The following is an 18,759-nucleotide window of genomic DNA, read 5'->3' as shown; positions in this document are numbered from 1 at the left end:
CTCTAGGGTCTTCTCCCAGTCCAATGCCAACACTTCGACAAGAAGGTGCTCAGGAGACATCTTAATTGCGTGAACCACCTAAATCGGCTCTTTTCAATATGGAGGAGCTAATCTGAACTCCATTCCCTAAGGGTGAGCCCAACCATCCTGCAAAGGAAGCTCATTTCTGTCTGTAATCTCATTCTTTCAGTCACTACCCAAAACTTTTTATCATAGGTGAGGGTTAGAACATCGATCAACCAGGTAATCAAGAGCTTTGCCTTCAAGCTCAGCTTTCTCCTCACTACTTCTGTCAGGTACAACAGCTTCATAACTGAAGCCACTGCATCAATCTATCTGTCAATCTCCCATTCCATTTTAACCTCACTCATGAACAACATGCCAAGATATTTGAACTGCTGCACTTCAGATAGCAACCACCTCCTAACTGGCAAGGATCAGTACACCTTTTTCCTAGTAGGAACCCTGAAGGTGTTGACCCTCATCCTAACCACTTCACACTTGGCAGCAAACCATCCCAATGCATGCTGGAGGATACACTTTGATGGTTTTAAGAGGACCATATTGTCAGCAAAAAGCAATTTTCCCAAGTGCATCTTAAAATCTTTTCCATGAAAATCACAAACAAAACTGTTGACAATGCACAGCTTTGTCCAGCACCCACTGGGAATGGGCATGATTTTGTGCCAAAAATACAAAGATAACTTTCACTGTGCTTGTACAGGTACCGAATGGCTCACAGCAATTGCCTTCCCCCAGACAACCCCCTCTGGATATTTCCATTGTTGCCCACATGAGGATTGAAGTCTCCCAGTTCCGAGGTGCCTGGACCCCATCCATCCAGAGTCTCTAAGAATGCAGGGTAGTCTTAGCAGTTTTTTGACCTATATGTGCCTTCAAGAGTCTTTCCCTCTGCAGCACCTGCACTTAGGCTCTTATTCAACGAGACAAACTCCAACGCAGAGGCACTTAACCAGAGGCTCATTTCAGAAGTATTCTGGAGCCAGTTCTGTGCGGAGAAGTAAGCACAACTACATATAGCTCAACTATAATATGTAGCTGGTATTACTCGACCTCCCACACAAGCTCTGGCTCCTCCTCGCTCTCATTACAGTCCATGTCCTGAGAGCCAGTTGCCATAGCCAAAGTCCAGTCTCCACCCAGCCTGTCATGGAAGGGTGGCCTCATGGATTGTTGGAGCTGAGTACAACCAGACCCCATGACAGATCTGGCCACCATGCACTTACCTATTCCCTGCCAGTCCTGACTCCAGGGGAGACCCCCGGTCTTGCTAATCTGTGAAAGTTGGAGCTGCTGAATCGCCCTTAATCTGACCCCTCACCTGAGACCACTTTGCCTCAGGAGAATCAATCAGGTGTTAAATTCAGGGGCACACAAAACTTCAGACCATAGTCTAGCCCAGTATTACTAAAGTGATGCAGCACCCGTGGTGCTTTTCTAAATAATATACAGCTCTCAACCAGTCAGATTGCTTAAACCGTAACCTCTGTTGTATAATATTGATCAATAATCAAATATTTAAGTTTGCCCTTCATCTTCTCAGTTAGAATGTTTGAAGTTTCAGCACTGTAATTGGTACCATCAATAAGTACCTTATTGTCAATTTTAATGGGATGGGATACTGATGCACTATACCAATGCTCATAGTGTATTTGTGATCTGTAGTGCATCATAAGTTGTCATTGTCTGGTTAAGCAACATGCATAATAATGCATTTTCATGCAGCAATGTAACACTGCAAATTGTATATTTTCTAATGCATCTACAATGAACTATCAAAAATGTCATCTTTGTCTTCTATAGATACAGTGATAACACTGAGTGATATATTGAAACTTGCTACATTAGAAGTAATAAAGCATCACAAGATGCATCACAAACACAAGATGCTTGCAGTTAACCTTTATTTAAAATTTTATAAGTCCTTAGAATGGACCTGAAAGCAAGTTTATTTCTAATTCTTAACACCTTACAATAGACTATAGATAGATAACACTTACTGTTAACCATAATTTTGGTACACAATTGTACCTCAAATATTCTCATCGAACATTTAACCTTTGATTAGTCCTCCCCTCGGTGGGACTAGTTTTTGCTACAGTGCATATAGATTTTTGTACTGTTGTCATAGTCCTCCTTCCATTTTCCTTCCCTTCCTCCATTCACAGCTGTAGAGGTTGCAGACATCAAACTTGGTGTTAAAGGGCTATTGAGGGCATGCTGAGTGTGATGGTATGCTCATTGTGTCACAGTGGTGTGACTGAATAGAGAGCCACGAGGCTGCAGAGGCCATATACCCCCTCACCTTTGACCTGTAACTCAGCCTATTTTGTGTGTGTGTGTGCTGTTTATATAGAGGGGGCAGACGGTATGGGGTACTCACAGCTGCCCACCCTCCGTCTGTCTATCCCCCTTAAACACAGACAAAAACGCACCCACATGCCAGATGCTTGTATGCCAATACAAAGCCTCACATGCATGTTTGCATACCAGTACTGCCACATACTCCCTCTATGATCATTTCATGTTCTTAGTATGTACACATCCTTAAGTGTGGATATAGCCTTATGTGCATTTTGGTGCATTATTTTGTGTAGATGTGTTTTTGAAGATAATGAAAGTGTGCTGGTGTGTGTAGAGGAATGACGTGTCTGAATGCTCACGATAGTCCCATCTGCTGGGTCATAACCCTTGCCAGAACAACCAATCATTGTAGCCAATGGTTGACAAAGCACCAATCACAACAAAGGGACAGATATAAAGGGCTAGCAACAATAAAGGCACACGCTGGCACCACAGACGGTCTGCTGTTACAAAAAAAGACTCTTAAGAGAGATTTGTGCCTTCACAGTAGGCGCACACACGCATACACACACACACATACACATTCTGTGGAGACAATGCAAACCAATAGGAGACACACACATCAATTAAACCATTTCTAAAGGAGGAGTGACGTCACATGCATACTGATCACTGAGACAATACATGCCATCAGGCCCAAAACACACACAGACACACCAGTTGAGCCTTTTCAGTGCATACTCTTACATGCATACTAAGACATAGACACTAGCACAGACACAAACACTGGCTTTGGTGAGCAGTGGTGCTAGATGACGTCACTGTTTCCCACAGTGCTACAGTAAAGAGCAGCAATGTGTGCTACCCACTGCAGCCTGAGGAGGGCGATACGAGCCCCCGGTAGGCAAGCCACACTCTGATGGAGATCCACTCTACATCTAGAAATACACTATTATTCTACTCCCAGCTCTGTTACCATGATATGTTACAAAGGCTTCCTTGCAGTCTGTTGTGCTGGAAATAGATCATCAATATAGGAACAGTCACCCCTTAGTCATTCTTGATGATCGTGTAATTTCTAGTTTCTTAGCTGGTAGGTGGTTATTATTTCTGTGTGATCTACTGTGTGTGTGACATCTAATTTTTTTTTGTGATCAGAGGAAGATGTGGTTATGCTCTGTATACCTGCACACAGCCATGCCGTTGACCTAATTGGTTACCTTCTCTTCCCAGGAATCATATACTTGAAAAAAACATTATCCTCTCCCCACTGTCTGCTCTATATCCTGTTTTTGTACTTTCCCCTTTTAGTGACAGCCAATGTACAACAAAGACTTACTTTCCTCATTAGGCAGTCATTATCGAGACTCCTGGAGTGTAATGTGTTACATATGACCCTTGCAATAAACTCTTTGTGCCACCCATCTCCTCTCCAAGTGTAAACACACTTGTTCTCCCATGACTAAACAGACCTAAAACAATCTTTATTGTTGGTCTCAGTGTCTAATTACATAGTATTTTGTCCACCTGGCTTTGTGCCAAGTGAATGGAAAATTCAGGCAACGCACATGGTGAGAATGCATATCTATTTGCAGTGCCACATGCTATGTGAAAATTGTCAAATCTCCACATCTGATTGGTCAGGATGATTTGCCTGTTTCTGTGTTTTGCTAGTTTCATCTAGTAGTTGTGAACAGGCAGGCAATTCCACTTAAATTCCCATAGAAGGGAACATGACTGCTGGAGCGGAGAGGTCAGAGAAGAGAAACCAACTTACTGATCATTGTATGCTTCTGTAACACAAATCTACCGCACAATCACTACTAATGCCTTGCTTACATATGTGTTGTTTTTGTCTGATAAAATGTAATACATGAGAAGAAAATTGTAATGCCCTTGATTAATCTTAATGATGTATATGTACTGTTGTGGCTTCCCTGTCACCTTCCACCTTCCGCTCCACCAGGAGGGATGCACAGCAGAGGTTGTTGTACTATTGACTCTCTGTCACAGCCCTCTCGCTTGCTAGCTTGTGGGACTACTTTGTTTATGTATCATTACACAACACTATCCCTTAGTGCTCTATGTTTACACACCAGGTTCGTGAAGTCGTTGCCTTGTGTTACCTAAGCAAAGTAGTTCCACAAGTTAGCAAGAGGGCTGCAAAAGAACATCTATAATGAATCCTTAACAAAAGTGTGTTGTTGTGCATCCTCAAAACTGTTTTTCATGTTCTGGTCTCTGCTCAAAATTGTGTTGTTTGCTGGGCCAGGTATGCTTCATTTATTTTGGAGAAGGCTCCCAATGAAGCTTTCATCTCACAACAGGGAAGGCATTGGCAGGTCAAACTTTGAGAACACATTACTCGCAAGGAGCAGAGAATTGAACCATCACTTTAAGTATTTGACAATTTAAACCATATTTTAATCCAGGGAAAACTTGCTTTCCTCTCACTCCTTTAATCTGCAGTTTCAGCCGAAATTCATTTTTCTCATGCTGGTTCCAATGCTTGAGACATCTAGTCCTGACTTTTATCCTCTTCTCTCCTCCTCCTTTCTCTTTTCTCTCCCAAGAGGGACCAGAGGATGACGAGAGGAGAGAAGCTGGGTTGACAGCCTTTGAAGAGCTTCTCTCTATGGGTTCAGTTTTGTGGGACAGGCTCAGCACAGCACACGCATACTTTCTCTCTGTATCGGGGTCATTTGCATAATGTCTAATTAGTGAGTTTATGGGCGAGGGAGGGGCTTTGGAGGAGGATGAAAATAGATATTGAGAGAGAGCATGTGAGATTGAAGTGTGTTTGCATGTATTGATGTGTGTGAGAGACAGCGAGAGGTCTGTGTGTACCCCCAGAGGAAAAGTGTGAGAGGTGATAATTTGTCACCCCAGCTGTCCGTGTTGATCAGCCCAGCTGAGGCTGAAGTCTAAAGATGAGTTTACTGTTAACAGGACCTTTAATTCCTCTTTTTCTCCCTTTTTCTCTCTCCTATCCTCCTGTATTCCCCTTTCTTCTCCAGACTCAATCGTGTCTTTATCACAACTAGTGCTGGAGACTGGCTCGGTAACTTTTCGTTTGTTTGTGTGTGTGGTCAATTAAAACCATGTGTCATTGTGTTGTTTGTGCATACATGGTTCATTTGCATGCATGATTCTGTTGTTTTTGCATAATGAACTATCTTTACTCCCAGTTAGCACAGAAGCACACTACATCACTGTGTTTCTGTGCCTTAACAAGCGTGTCAACGACTGATGTTAACATATTTTTTCATAATATGTTTTGCTTGAGGTGTGAAGAGTTCTAAGCACAGACACACTATCTCCCACTGACCTATATAATTCGAAATGGCCGCTACTGCACAGCTGTCCTCCTACGCAGGAAAATGTAGAGTGGTAAGGCACCAAGGGAGGGAGGCAGGGAAGGAAAGGAGAGAGAGATATAAAAGCAGGGCTGCTGGTGTATGTGGGAGGAGGAGAGGAAATAACAGAGTACGCAGGTAGAACAGTGAAAATGACAGCATCCTCAGGGCTCTATCTGTCACACTTGTTCTATTTCTCTGTCCATCCCTGTACACCTCTCCTCTCCCTTCGCTGCACGTTTTGTGCTGCATATTTCTGTCTCTTCTTTTTTTAGTTTTTTTTTTTTTTACAGCTCACTTCTCTTACCTCTCTATCCATGTTCCTCTTATTTACATTCATCGTCCCACACTATGAATCACTGACCTCCCATCCTCTGCTCTCTTCTTTTTCACCTGCTACCTCACCCCCTTTACTCTCTTTCTACCTTCATTCCTTCATGTTGTCTCTACCTGCTTCCTCTCCCCCTACATTTCCACCCATGCTGTTTTCCCCTTCCTCTTTTCCTCTCTCATTTTGCCTCTGTCTCAATCATGTTGAGAAGGTCTAATCTGGCATAAGCAGTGAGTGGCTGTAGATATCAAACTAATCCACACAGTCCCACCACTCAGGCATTTCTGTGTGTGTGTGTGTCTTTGTGTTCACATGCATGTACGCAAGAGATTTATAATATTCTCTGAGACACATACTCCTGTGTGTTCTGTTCAAGGCTGGTTGGTCCTTTGTTTATTTCCCGTGACAGTTATTTGCTGATGTGGTGTGCCATGGCTGACTGACACGTTTTCATACGTCTCTGCATGCAAACATCTTGATGATAAGATGTGAACATGACATGTCATTGAGTTGATTTTCTCTCTGTCTTTGTCCCTCTCTCTTAGCCAACCACCGACGAGCTGGTCATGCAGTGACCAACATCCTGGCCAAAGAACTGATGCAGGAAGACACACCATCATCAGGCAAACAGACCAATAAGAAGAAAAATACAGAGGAAAAGGAGGAGCTTAAACTAGAAGGGGCGGGGTCATTAGAGGAGTTACTGGAGGGTGCCCCCGTTCGGTCCAGTTAGGCAGAACGTTACCCTTATTCACAGATCGAGGGTCAGCAAAATCACAGAGGCCAATACAAATCTGATCTGAGATCAGTGTCTAACGGCAACTTCATTCTGCTCCATCAGATTGACTGAATGAAAAAAGGCCAAGACGCTGTGCCCTTGCTCTTAACAGGACCATCAGACTGGATGCTTCTGGACTGCTTCTTTTTGCCGGCAAAGGGAGGGGCATAGGGAGGGGGTGGGGCTCTCACCTGGGCCACACCTCCTGGATGACCCTCAGCCCACCAGTGAATCTTTGCTACCGCCATAGAAATTTAAACTGCTCAGTTCAGCATCTGCAACTATCTATTCCTGTGTTTTATCTGTTTTTTGTTTTGTTTTGTTTTGTTTTTTTGATCGAATTTTGTCTTTGTTTGTCAGTTTATTCACGTTTGTCATTCCCCAAAGGGCATCTTGAGATGAGATTAGGTGAGATTCCAAAGACATACTCAGGAGGGACCCATTCTTGATTTTGTGTGTGTGTGTGTGTGTGTGTGTGTGTGTGTGTGTGTGTGTGTGATGCCACTGCAAAGCCTTTGACTGGCAATGTCTGGACTTTGATACACAAGTTCTTTTTGGATGTTCCAGGCAGTGACCTCTGTGCTGTTTCATTTTCATTTCCATTTTGGAGTTTTTTGTTGAACACCCATGAAACATTGATTTGTATTTCTCTGATATACTGTATGTAAGTGTTAATTATTGTGTTGTATTTTTCAAACAATGTGCCAACCAGTACAAATCCAGTCTTGTCATTGAAATTTGCTTTGTTTGTCCAACTAGAGTTTGTATTGGGCTGTGGTGTCGACTAATCAAAGCTCTTTTCACCAATGTTTATTATTACCTAACAGAATGTTTTTTTTTTTCACAGAGATGGGATTAATGCTCATGATTTAGATTTCAGATTTATCAAAAGAGGCACCATATAACCATATCTATGCACTGTAAACACAAATGCCCACAACAGGCATATGTAGACATCCTGCTCATATCCATGGAGTTATCGTCCAACCCCATAGAGACGAAGGGCTGAGTGGGATGAAAAGGGGCAGGGTCTTCCACATATTACTAAGTAGTACCAAAAAAAAATGATTGCTCCCTGGAAGGGTGTTTCCATACCAGCTCTAGCCTGAGAAAAGCTTGTATGCCTGCGTGTTTGTGTGTGTGAAAAAGTCTGTCTGTCTGTAGGCATGAAGTCAGCTGTCTTTATTTAGAAATGCGCGCGCATGTGTTTGTACATATGAGTGTGTTTGTGTGCACTCGGTGTAGGTGTGTGTGTGTGTGTGTGTGTGTGTATGTGTGTCTGTTTGTGTGTATTGCCATCTATAATTACTGTTCGGTACTGACCATGCTGTCATAAATGTTAGGTCTCATAAACAGCACTGTGGTGTTTCTGCTGAGAATACCGCACACTGGAAAACTGCCTGAAAACTGCTGAGACAAGTGTATGTTTGCATTTGTTCGTGTGTGTGTGTGTGTGTGTGTGTGTGTGTGTGTGTGTGTGTGTGTGTGTGTGTCCCCTCCCCTTCCCCACCCACTAGACTACAACAGTAGTTGCTGAATGTCTGGACTCGCTCTTTTTTGTATTCAGTAGCCATCAGCATAAATGTTGCCATAATGTTGTAGTGTAATATCCGACAGGAACCCCAAGAGATGCTGTCAGCCGCTCCATGCAATATTTATTCCTATGCAAACACTGTACAACCCGCCCCACCCTTCCTTGATCCCAAACCAGCCACAGGATGTAACAACCACTGGGTTGCAACCACATCTGCTGTTTCTGTCGATTCAAGGTCAGTGCTTTCATGTTGCCGTTGATTGAGTAAAACCTCATCAGCATAACAGTCACCTTTCGTTTTCTCACACTGTTGCCTGATATTTTACTGTAATTTTGAATAAGTTCATTTCTTCCTACACATAGAAATCTCTGCACATGGAGGAACTGGCACTTAATAAAAAATCCTTAAAGGTCACAATTGGAGATGAGGTTCCTCAAAATCAATATAGACATCTTTGTAATTCTTCTCCATTGCTGGAGCCGAATTTTTACACAGTAACCATAGTTTGTTAATAATACACTGCAAATGTTGATAAAGTCTAGCAGCAATTCTTGTATTACTTGAAACCCCACAGTTTGTGCTACCTGCTTTCAAGCACAATCAAACGACTGTTTCTTCCTCTCCTAGAGCATTTATATGTCATGTTTTGGCTGTATTAGAAACTCAGCAGCAATACTGTTTCTCTCAAGGGAACATTTCCAGCTCATCACTGTGTGCAGCATATTCAAAAGAGGCTGTGTTCAACATTGAAAAGCAGTTGGTTTAAAACAAAAGATTGATGTCAAAACATCACTGGAATATAATTTGTTTTCTGAGTTAATTTTCTCTGATTTTTTTTCTTTCATTTTTTTAAGAGATTGTTTTCTATGTGAATTTTTATTGTTGATTATTTTAATGTATGTGAATGGAGAAGAGATTTAATTTTTGAGGGGGAGAGATTGCTGTATGTATACAGAATGATGCACGTAGTTGTTCTGTTTGCTACACAGAACCATTAAAATATCTTCAATAAGTTAATGATGTGATGGGGTCATTCTTTGGTCACATTAGAAGATATTGTAAATGTGTGATGTCAGACTCTGTTGTGTTCCTGGTTGTTTGCCAAAGGAAATTCCTTCAGATGCACTTTTTTTTTTTTTTTTTTTTTTTTTTGCAATACCCCCCCACCCCTTCTCTCTTTCTGTCCCTCTCTCTCTCACTCTATCTCTCCCACTCTCTCTCATGTAATCACATTTTGCAATGAAAATACCAGACAGTTATTGGGCTCTGCAAAAATATAATCAATCTCCTTGCCAAACACAATGAAGAATGAATAAACAGAGGAATGGGTTATATAAAAATGCAGGATTTTCTCTTGTTACATTGTTCAGGCCAGGACCCTGAACTACATCAGAGAAGTTTTCCGCCAGTGACTGCCAGCGTTCTGCATTATCTTTAACTGGGACCATTTCAGTTGTGTGAGTGAGAGAGAGAACTTTTGATGTTAACAGTACTTTTTATCCTTTACCTCCCTCCTTACGTTCCTGTGTTGTTCCTCTCACTACTGTTCCCTCTATCCTTTAACCCTCCCCTTTTCTCCCAAGTGAAATTACCAAGTTTTTCACCACCTTTATATCCATCTTCTTCCCTCCCTGATGGACAACGCTGAGTGGCTCTGAACCCTGTGTTGAATCAGAAAGGTATTTCCTAAACCAGGATGAGTCATGAGTCAGACCTTCCACTAATCTCTTCCCTGTACTGGCCAGCTTGTCCAAGGCCTACTCTGGCTCAGAATACCCCTCAAATGCCACGCTATATCGGAGCAAGTCTGGGAATCAGGATGACGTGAAACTCATTTTAATGAAACAGAGCTGGGCTGCACAGTTTGATAATCTCACTGATTTGAATCTTACCTGAATGCCATGATGATTTCATTGACCTGACACAATTGACTTAATTCATAGAAATAAAATCATAAGCTCACTAAGTGAAAGAACAGCAAAAGTATCTCTTTTTTTCCACTTAAGGAACACAGGGTCAAGTGTCAGACCAATAGATGAACACATCATGACACAATGCAAATGTAGGCAAAGCAAAAGAACTTGACAGGACTCTCTTCTCTGTAAACTTGAGTTGATTCCTCTTTTTGAACCTCATCACTTCCTCGTTTAAACCTACTTTGATTGCTGATTGTTTACAGTTGCTAACAGAATATCTTCACTGCCTGCAGATTAATGCCTCATCATGCTTGTTCATATTGAAACCTCAGCCTCTGTTTTTAATTAAACCAAAAAGAGAAGCATCACTCGGTTTCTTTAAGGATAGTGCTATTATCCCGACAGAGAAATCACATTTGTTCTCCCTTTCTCTGTGGGCATGCCAGTTTAGATCAGTCTACATGAAACATAAAACTCAAGAAAGCCTGGACTCTGTGATGTTATTGGGCTGTAAAACCCAGCACCTCGCCACTGATAAATGAAAGGAAGAGTTTTTGGATGATGAAACAGTACCTCCAGGGGATTATCTGTTTGTATGACCACAGTTAGTGTTTCATTCCAAAATGTTTTTCAAAAATAGTCAGCTTTATTTTCATACTAGCAAAAAAAAAAAATTATTTATTTGTTTGAAGGTAAATATTGGACATATTTTGGAATGAAACTCATCCCTACTCATTTATAAAGTTTAACACCTAAAGTAAAGCTTATTTAGGTGTATATGCTCAAGCAAACATGAGTGCTGTCCTCTGTGCATTGCAAATAGAGATTGTGTTGGCCTGGACTCTGATGTCACAGAGTAGGGTTTTGGATTGTTGGCTTTGTGAGAGTTGCTTATGTTCACTGATATGCATTGAATACTCCCAGGTGACTAAAATGAATTCTTTTGTCAGAGGGATTTTCATTTCAAATGCCAGGATAATTGGAATCCATTTTCAGGGCCTTGAGATGCACGAAAGCCCTTCTGCATACTGTGAATGAGGTGCCTACTCTTTAGTGAACCTGAGCTGATTTATTGCTGTCTTTTCACCTTTACCCTCATTAACTGGCTTCATGATTTAACCAGAGAGCCCTGACTTCCTTTCATCATTTACTACATCTCCTTGGACACACACACACACACGCCATGTGCAAACCATAGGGCTGTAATGGTTCTGGTTTGACAATAAAGGGAATCGTGAATCACTATGAGTTTATATCTTTTAATTGTGTGTGTGTGTGTGTGTGTGTGTGTGTGTGTGTGTGTGTGTGTGTGTGTGTGTGTGTGTGTGTGTGTGTGTTCGTGTTCATATGCCACTGTCCCTCCCCTCTGAAGACAGAAATAATCAGGGAGTGATTCTCCAGCATCTGATCCTAATCAACCTAAAACTAAACGGAAAATATAGCACTCTGCTTTTGTCTTGTGTGTGTGTGTGTGTGTGTGTGCGTGTGTGCGTGTGTGCATGTGTTCCTCATTTCATTCACATCCATTTCCAAAATTATGTCTCTGGGCTTTACTGGGATTTATTATCCTTGAATGACTGAACTCTGTGTGTGTGTGTGTGTGTGTGTGTGTGTGTGTGTGTGTGTGTGTGTGTATTCGCACTGCACTGGGAGTGTCCTGGTTGGGCGTGTTTTTGTTTGTGAGGTTGAGGATTGGCATGTGGATAAAAGATGATTTTTTTCTCTTAGTCACTGAAATCTCATATTGCTGTAGCTCTCTCTTCCTCAGCAGACTGCCTGGAACACGGCTTCAGATGTTAGAGTCTTACATGTTTCAAAGTTGCTAGCAGAGCCCTAAAATATCCCAGGAGTTTGTATCTGAACAGTTCATTGTCAAAACTCTACATATCCACTGCATAAATACATTTCTGAAATATCTAGAAGCTAAAGCTATTTATTAACCATTTATTTGTTAACCTCTCTTCAGTGCCAGTAATCAGTATTTTTTTTTTTTTTTTTTTTTTTAGAAAAAGGGCAGACAACTGAAGTTGGAACAAAACTCTGTATTTTCTACTTCTATTTTTGGACAGGATAAAATACAGGAATATTCACCCCAAAATGACAGCCTTACCACACATGTACATGGCAGTGCATAGAGACACACAAACACACACAGAAAGCACATCCGTTTTCTCCCCTTTCTTGTGACAGTCGTCTGCATTCCATGCACATTCCCTCCTCTATTTTTCCCCATTTACCTCATCCCTCCATACAAGGAGGGTGTTTAACTTCACCACTGAGAGGAGGCAAACTTGAATCATCTGGGGTGTGTGTGTGTGCTCCTGTGTGTGTGTGTGTGTGTGTCCTCTGTGAGTATTCATTCCTTCTACATGAAAAGTTCAGGTTTGTTCAAGAGGGACTGAAGGGAGTGTCACCGGAAAATAATTTATCAAGGATGATGAGGCTTTTACAAGGAGGAATGTAATAGCTTGGAAAAAAACTGATAATCTTCACAGTGAGGTGGAAACAATGTCATACAGAGTGCTTGAAGTGCCAAAGGAGAGCTGGAGAGCATGAAAGAGTCTAGAACCAAAAAAGAGGGTACAAATTGTGGGGAAAAGGAAGAGAGGATAAATAAATGGAAGATATAGAGAAGGAGTAGGAGAGAGGCTGAAAATGTGAAAGAGAGCAGAGATAAAGAGAGGGCATGTGGGCCATGATGAAGTAAGTAGCTGACAATTTGTTAAAAAAAAAAAGAAAAAGAGAAAGAAAGACAGAAAGAGTAACACTCTGGAGACTTTGTTCTCACCAGCAGCACTGTGGGAGAATGCACAGCCTGGCTGTGTTTCTGTGTGCGTTTGATCGAGAATCTTTGTTGTGCTGTGTGTGCATCCTCTTTACTTAGTTTATTTGGCACGGCTGCATCCTTGACTGAAAGCATGGGTGTGTTCTTGTGTGGTTGAGTCTAGATATTCATACACTGTAGATTCTGTGTAAGGGTGTTACGTACAAACTAGAGGTATGAAATCTCCAACAGTTAAACCCAAAAATAATTACAACATCCTTTCAGCACAATTACACCCACACAGCCATTTGGATTTCTCTATATTACTTCTACTTTCACATTACTGATCTCTGCATGCTAGTTTTCAAGCAGAAAGTTCACATGCTCCAATGCTCTGATTGCATTTTCTAGAAATACCATATGATGTGACTTGAAACCAGCAGGAAACTGGTAACTAATATAAGTAAACAAAGCAAAGTGTGCTATCTATTATCCATGACCATGTCATGGCGGTAGAAGGCTGGGAAGGATTGCCCAGACATCCTTTTCCCCAGCCATGTCTGTCAGCTACTCCTGAAGTGTCCCCAGGAATTTTGGGATATGTAGTCTGCAAGAGTGTTATGGGCTTGCTGTGGGGTCTCATCCTTGTGTTCCTGGAACACAAGGATGTGGGAAGGTGCCCTGGAGGCGTCCCAACTACTGTCTCCTTTCAGTGTGAAGGGGTGGCTTCTCTACTCTAAGCTAACTGCTGAGTGTCTGAGCTCCTCACCCAATCTTCATGGCTGAGTCCACCATTCTGCAAAGAAGCTCAGAGCAACTACTTGTATCTTTTGGTCCCTACCCAAAGCTCATGACCATATGGGAGTGTTGGAACATACATTGACTCTAATCTCTGTATGTAAAATTAGAGGTCCTTCTTCAACATAATACTCTGGTAGAACAGCTGTATACATGTGACAGCAGCCCTAATCTGATCAATCGTCTATTAATTTCCCACTGTTTTACCCTCACTCATGAACAACACCCCAACACTCTTCAACTCATTCATTTGGGGTAGTAACTCACTCTGGACTTGGAGGGGGCAAACAACCTTTTACTTACAGAACACTGTGGCCTCATATTTGAATGTGTTGACCCTCATCTCAGCCACTACATACCTGGCAGCAAATTGTCCCAGTGCCTGCTGGAGGTCACAGCTTAATGACCCCAAGTGAACCATGTCCAAAAAAACCAGAGATGCAGCCCTAAGGTCACCATACTTTGTTAACACCTTTGACTAGACACTTGGGAGGACCCAGTGTGATACTCCTAGCACTTTGTTACTGCAGTTTCCCAGTTCCCCAAAAAACTTCTGCCAGGCCAATACATGACCACCTAAATCGTCTGGACCAACCTTGTCCAAGGAAGGTTTGTCAGTTTGGTTTAGAAGCTCCTAAAATGTTCCATTCACCATCTCACTATATCCTCAGGCAAGGTCAGCATCTCCCAATCCCAGGGAGGAAAGACCCTGCCAACCCATGCTGAGTCACCTGATGGTTTGCAAAGAACTTATTTGGAGCCAACCGAGAGTACCTTGTGGTCTTCATTACCTCCCCAAACTCCCCCCATATCAGAGTTTTATCTTTGATGACCACCAAAGCTGCAGCCCTTCTGGCCTGCTGCAGTTTTGATGCTACAGTCTCCTGAGCCAACCAAACTTGAAAGGCATCCTTCATCAGCTTCCCTCACTGAAGGTTTCCACAACTTCATACATGGGCTGCAGTCATGACAGGCACCAACAACCATGTGACCACAGCTACAATCGCCTCAGTGATGGACCCTTTGAACAGAGTTTATTTGAACTGCATATCTTCAACCTCCCTTGAGATACAGGAAAATCTCCTTTGGAGGTGTGAGTCGAAGACCCTCTACACAGGGTCCTCCTCCACCACCACCCCACCACCCACTGAGTGACATTGCACCAAGTCTCTACTTCTCCCCCTGCAGGTGATGGGTCCACCAGAGGGTTGCCTCACATCAGTCTGACTGGAGCCCGTGTCAGGTTCTGCCACCAAATGCTCACCCTTGAGTATCCCCTCCAGGCCTGGCTCTGAGAGGCGGTCCTGGTTGATCCATGAAACTGTTCATAGAGACTCCTGAGACCAGTTTGCCTGGATGATGTTACCATATGCTAAATATTCTGGACAACAGAGGCCCCCACAGCAGGGTCACAGGGCCCCACAAACCCCTACATCATGATAAGGCTGTGATTCCAAGAGGGGTATGAGCAATTTTAAAAAAAAATGATCAAATGGCTTATTTTTTTCTGAGATGATGCCTTAATTGTTTGTTTACAGTTATTCATTCTTCATTATACATTCTTTTTGTTTTGTACAATCAATGTATTACTGTGTTGAAAGGGTTGTGTTTTAATTTTTTTTTTTTTTTTTTTTTTTTTGCTTATTGTTGGTTATTGTTTTGTACTGTGTGTGTGTGTGTGTGTGTATGTGTGTGTGTGGTTAAGAGCAGCGACCCACAGCAATCTGGAGGCATGAAAGCTCTACCATGAGATAAATCATAACATTTTGAACACAATCACTTATGGTGGCGAAACTAGGAAAATAAGGCCCAGGTTTAAAATAAGATTCAGATCAGTGAGACTATCGTGAAAATGTCCAGGCTCACTCTGTCTCATTACTATGACTCTCAAGTCTTCCTTGTTCCCAGACTCCCTCAATCTCTCATTAAGACATTCTGGGGACTGTGTGTGTGTATGTGTGTGTGCCCTTATAAGCGTGAAGGGGGTCTCCTGGAGAAAAGAGCCCTGGACAAAGCGACAGGGGGAGTATAATTGGCCTCAGCACTGCCAGACGACACAATGACATGGCCATTGACGCTGGAATGAGCTCCCAGGAGCAGTGGACCAATGGCAAAGCAGGAGGCTGTTTTTCAGGGCATCTGATTGGCTGGCCAGAGGAGGCTGTCGGTCTCCAGGTAGCAAAGTGAACCTTGGAGAATATCTGCCCCCCCCACACACACACACCCCAAGGAGAGGATGACGGAGGGAGGGGAGGGAGTGCTGAGATGTGACCTCAGCTGTGGAGAGAAGAAACAAAACATTAAATTATATATAAAACGTGTTCTTTCTATTGTCCGTGGCTCTTCTCTCCTTATTTCTACTGCTATTTCTCAAGTAGCCCTGTCTTTCCATCTAACACTCGCTTTCCTCTTCCCCTGAGCCAGAAGCTGTGTGTGTGTTTCTCTGGCTGTAAGCAGCATCAGGATTGCCAGGCCCCTGTTTGAAATAACTGTGTATCATTAGTCTTTAACTTGGCTGTACACCCCCAGAGCCTCTCTCTCTCTCTCTCTCTCTCTCTCTCTCTCTCTCTCTCTCTCTCTCTCTCTCTCTCTCTCTCTCTCTCTCCCTCTGTCTCTCCCTCTGTCTCTCCCTCTCTCCCTCCATTTCTGAGAACTGTGGATTAAAGCCTCTCTTCATTTGTTTAGAATGGCTGTTTCTCAACTTTCCTGCTGTTTCACTCTGCAAGGAGAGAAATACCCACCACTGTGCCACTAAACTCAGAAAAACAAGGGAGAAAAAAGTTTAGGGTGATTGACTGCTGACAAATGCAAAGTAGTGTTTTTGCTGACCTTCTGGAATGACGGCGTGAGTGCATGACTCTGAGCATGCCTATTTTCCTGTCTGTCTGTGTAATTGACTGCATATTTGGGTCTTTTTGAGTGTGTGAGTTCATATCTGTGTGCACTAATCCTTGTGTCTAAGTGTGGAAATGTGTATCTGTCCACGTCTCTCCACCTCTCCGCCTTGGTCATCATATCTTAATAATATTCCCTTGATCAAATTACATGCTGTCTTGTAAAACACTCTCCACGTGACACACAATTAGTGGACAATTAACATGGGCCAACAAGTGTCAAGCGATTGGCTGTGCTTTCACACTACTGAGTGACATCTCCATCATCACAGCCCTGTGCCCACAGCCACCCTGCAGCACCAGGGAGCCATGATATCAACACTTTGTGTGTGTGTGTGTGTGTGTCTGTGTCTGTCTGTCTGTCTGTGTCTGTGTCTGTGTCTGTGTTGGTTTTTCTTTCTGTTTCAGTATGCATTCCTGTCTGTCTGGTCCATTGTTCTGCTCATGCATGAATAATCCTGTGTATTTGTCTATTTATTTATCCATACATCCTTAATTCTATGTCTATCTGCCAGTTCATGCAATGTGTTGCATTTAAGCCTTTCTACATATCTCTTTCTTCATCCACACAACTTTCTGTTGGTCGACCTGACTTCCTATATCCATGCATGTATCTGCCTATCTCTCTCTCTCTCTGTCTCTGCCTCTGTTTATATATCTATCCTTTGATTATGTATTTGTGCATCTGGAGGTGAGGTATTCCATGCATGGAAACAATACAATGAATTCATCTGTTTAAATCGAAGCAGAGTTACTTGGATGAGGGGGAATCTCTTTAGAATAACAGAAAGAACCACTCTGATCATAAAAGACAACATGCCCTACATATTGTACAGTGTAAGCATGAACTTAAGAGACTGGCATCAACATATGTAAAGGACTTTGATGTGTGTTTGTCTCTGTCAGAGCTGAAGATGTCTGACAAAAAGCAACCTAAGCCTTTAATCCTTTTAAAGACAAGATGTGAATGCACATTGGTACTAATGCAAATGGGAAAAAAGAAAGAAAATTGTGTGCAATCTGAAACAGGTTTGTGTGTAGCTGTTTGAGGTAATGTTCAAAAGTTTGACCATGTTTCGTTGTAGTAACCGAACTAAGGAGGAAAGGCCAGTTCTCTGCCACTTCTGTCTTGTCACCTTCCCTTTCTTCTTCTCATTCATGTTAAATCTCTGTGCCATCCTCCTTCTCCTTCACCCTAGCCTCCTCCTCCTCATCATCTGCCACATTTCTCCTGTCATCATTACCAGTGCCATCAAGGAAGCAACCTACCCCAGTCCTGATAGAGATGGTCCTTCTGTAGTCATCTGGCGTGATGAAACTGAATGAAACATGAGAGGCAGCATGTATTAATGCACCAACAGGTTTTGTTTACTATTCCATTGTGATATTTCAAAGACAAACTTTACATTTAATCTTTTTGTCTGTTTTTCTTCTGAATGCTACTCTCCCTCTACCCAGATTTATTATGAACCCCCAACCCCCACACATGCACATGAATGCTACCACTCCTATTATTTTTTTTCCTCCATTTGTGGGCATTTTCTCTCTCTTATTCACAATGTCATGGCTCATGCCTGAAGATCACCATTCCTCCTGGGATGAATGTCTCCTAAATTTTTAAAGGAGATGGAGCAGAGAGAGAGTAGGAGGAGAGAGAGAAGGAAAGAAGTGGGTCTGTCTTCCGGGCTTAGCTGAGGGCAGATGCAGACAGAATATCAATAAGGATCAGGGGTCACACAGCCACACACAGGGCCATAGTACTGCCCCCTCCCCCCTCTCTCTCTCCTCTCTCTCTCTCTCTCTCTCTCTCTCTCTCTCTCTCTCTCTCTCGCTCTCTCTCCCTCCTCTCTCTCTCTCCCTGTCTCACACACACACACACACACACACACACACACACACACACATTACATATACTAAATATCTTAAACATATTGACCAAATACTAATTTAGGCTTTTTCAAATGAGTGTTAGTATCACTAATGGTAAATTAGGTCTAATGGATCCACTACAACACATTTGGAATGGGACATTCATGTGAAATGTGACAAATGTGACATTGAT

At 42.5% G+C, this 18,759-nt stretch overlaps 1 protein-coding gene across 2 annotated transcripts in view; it reads left to right on the top strand.

Moving 5' to 3' along the window:
• diaph1 (diaphanous related formin 1) overlaps positions 1–9,060 on the top strand; it is a 117,165-nt gene extending 108,105 nt beyond the window's left edge. The window contains exon 28 of one of the 2 annotated variants that reach the window (XM_030061272.1): positions 6,558–9,060. In XM_030061272.1, the coding sequence (XP_029917132.1) occupies positions 6,558–6,745 (188 nt within the window). In that variant the 3' untranslated portion in view covers positions 6,746–9,060. The remainder of the gene's footprint in view (positions 1–6,557) is intronic. The other variant, XM_030061273.1, reaches the window with a different exon arrangement.
• Positions 9,061–18,759: the final 9,699 nt, after the last annotated feature.

The sequence above is a fragment of the Myripristis murdjan genome, chromosome 10 (assembly GCF_902150065.1).
Source record: "Myripristis murdjan chromosome 10, fMyrMur1.1, whole genome shotgun sequence".
Classification (NCBI taxonomy): domain Eukaryota; kingdom Metazoa; phylum Chordata; class Actinopteri; order Holocentriformes; family Holocentridae; genus Myripristis; species Myripristis murdjan.
Note: the sequence above shows the minus strand (reverse complement) of the source record. Positions and strands in the feature narration are given on the sequence as shown.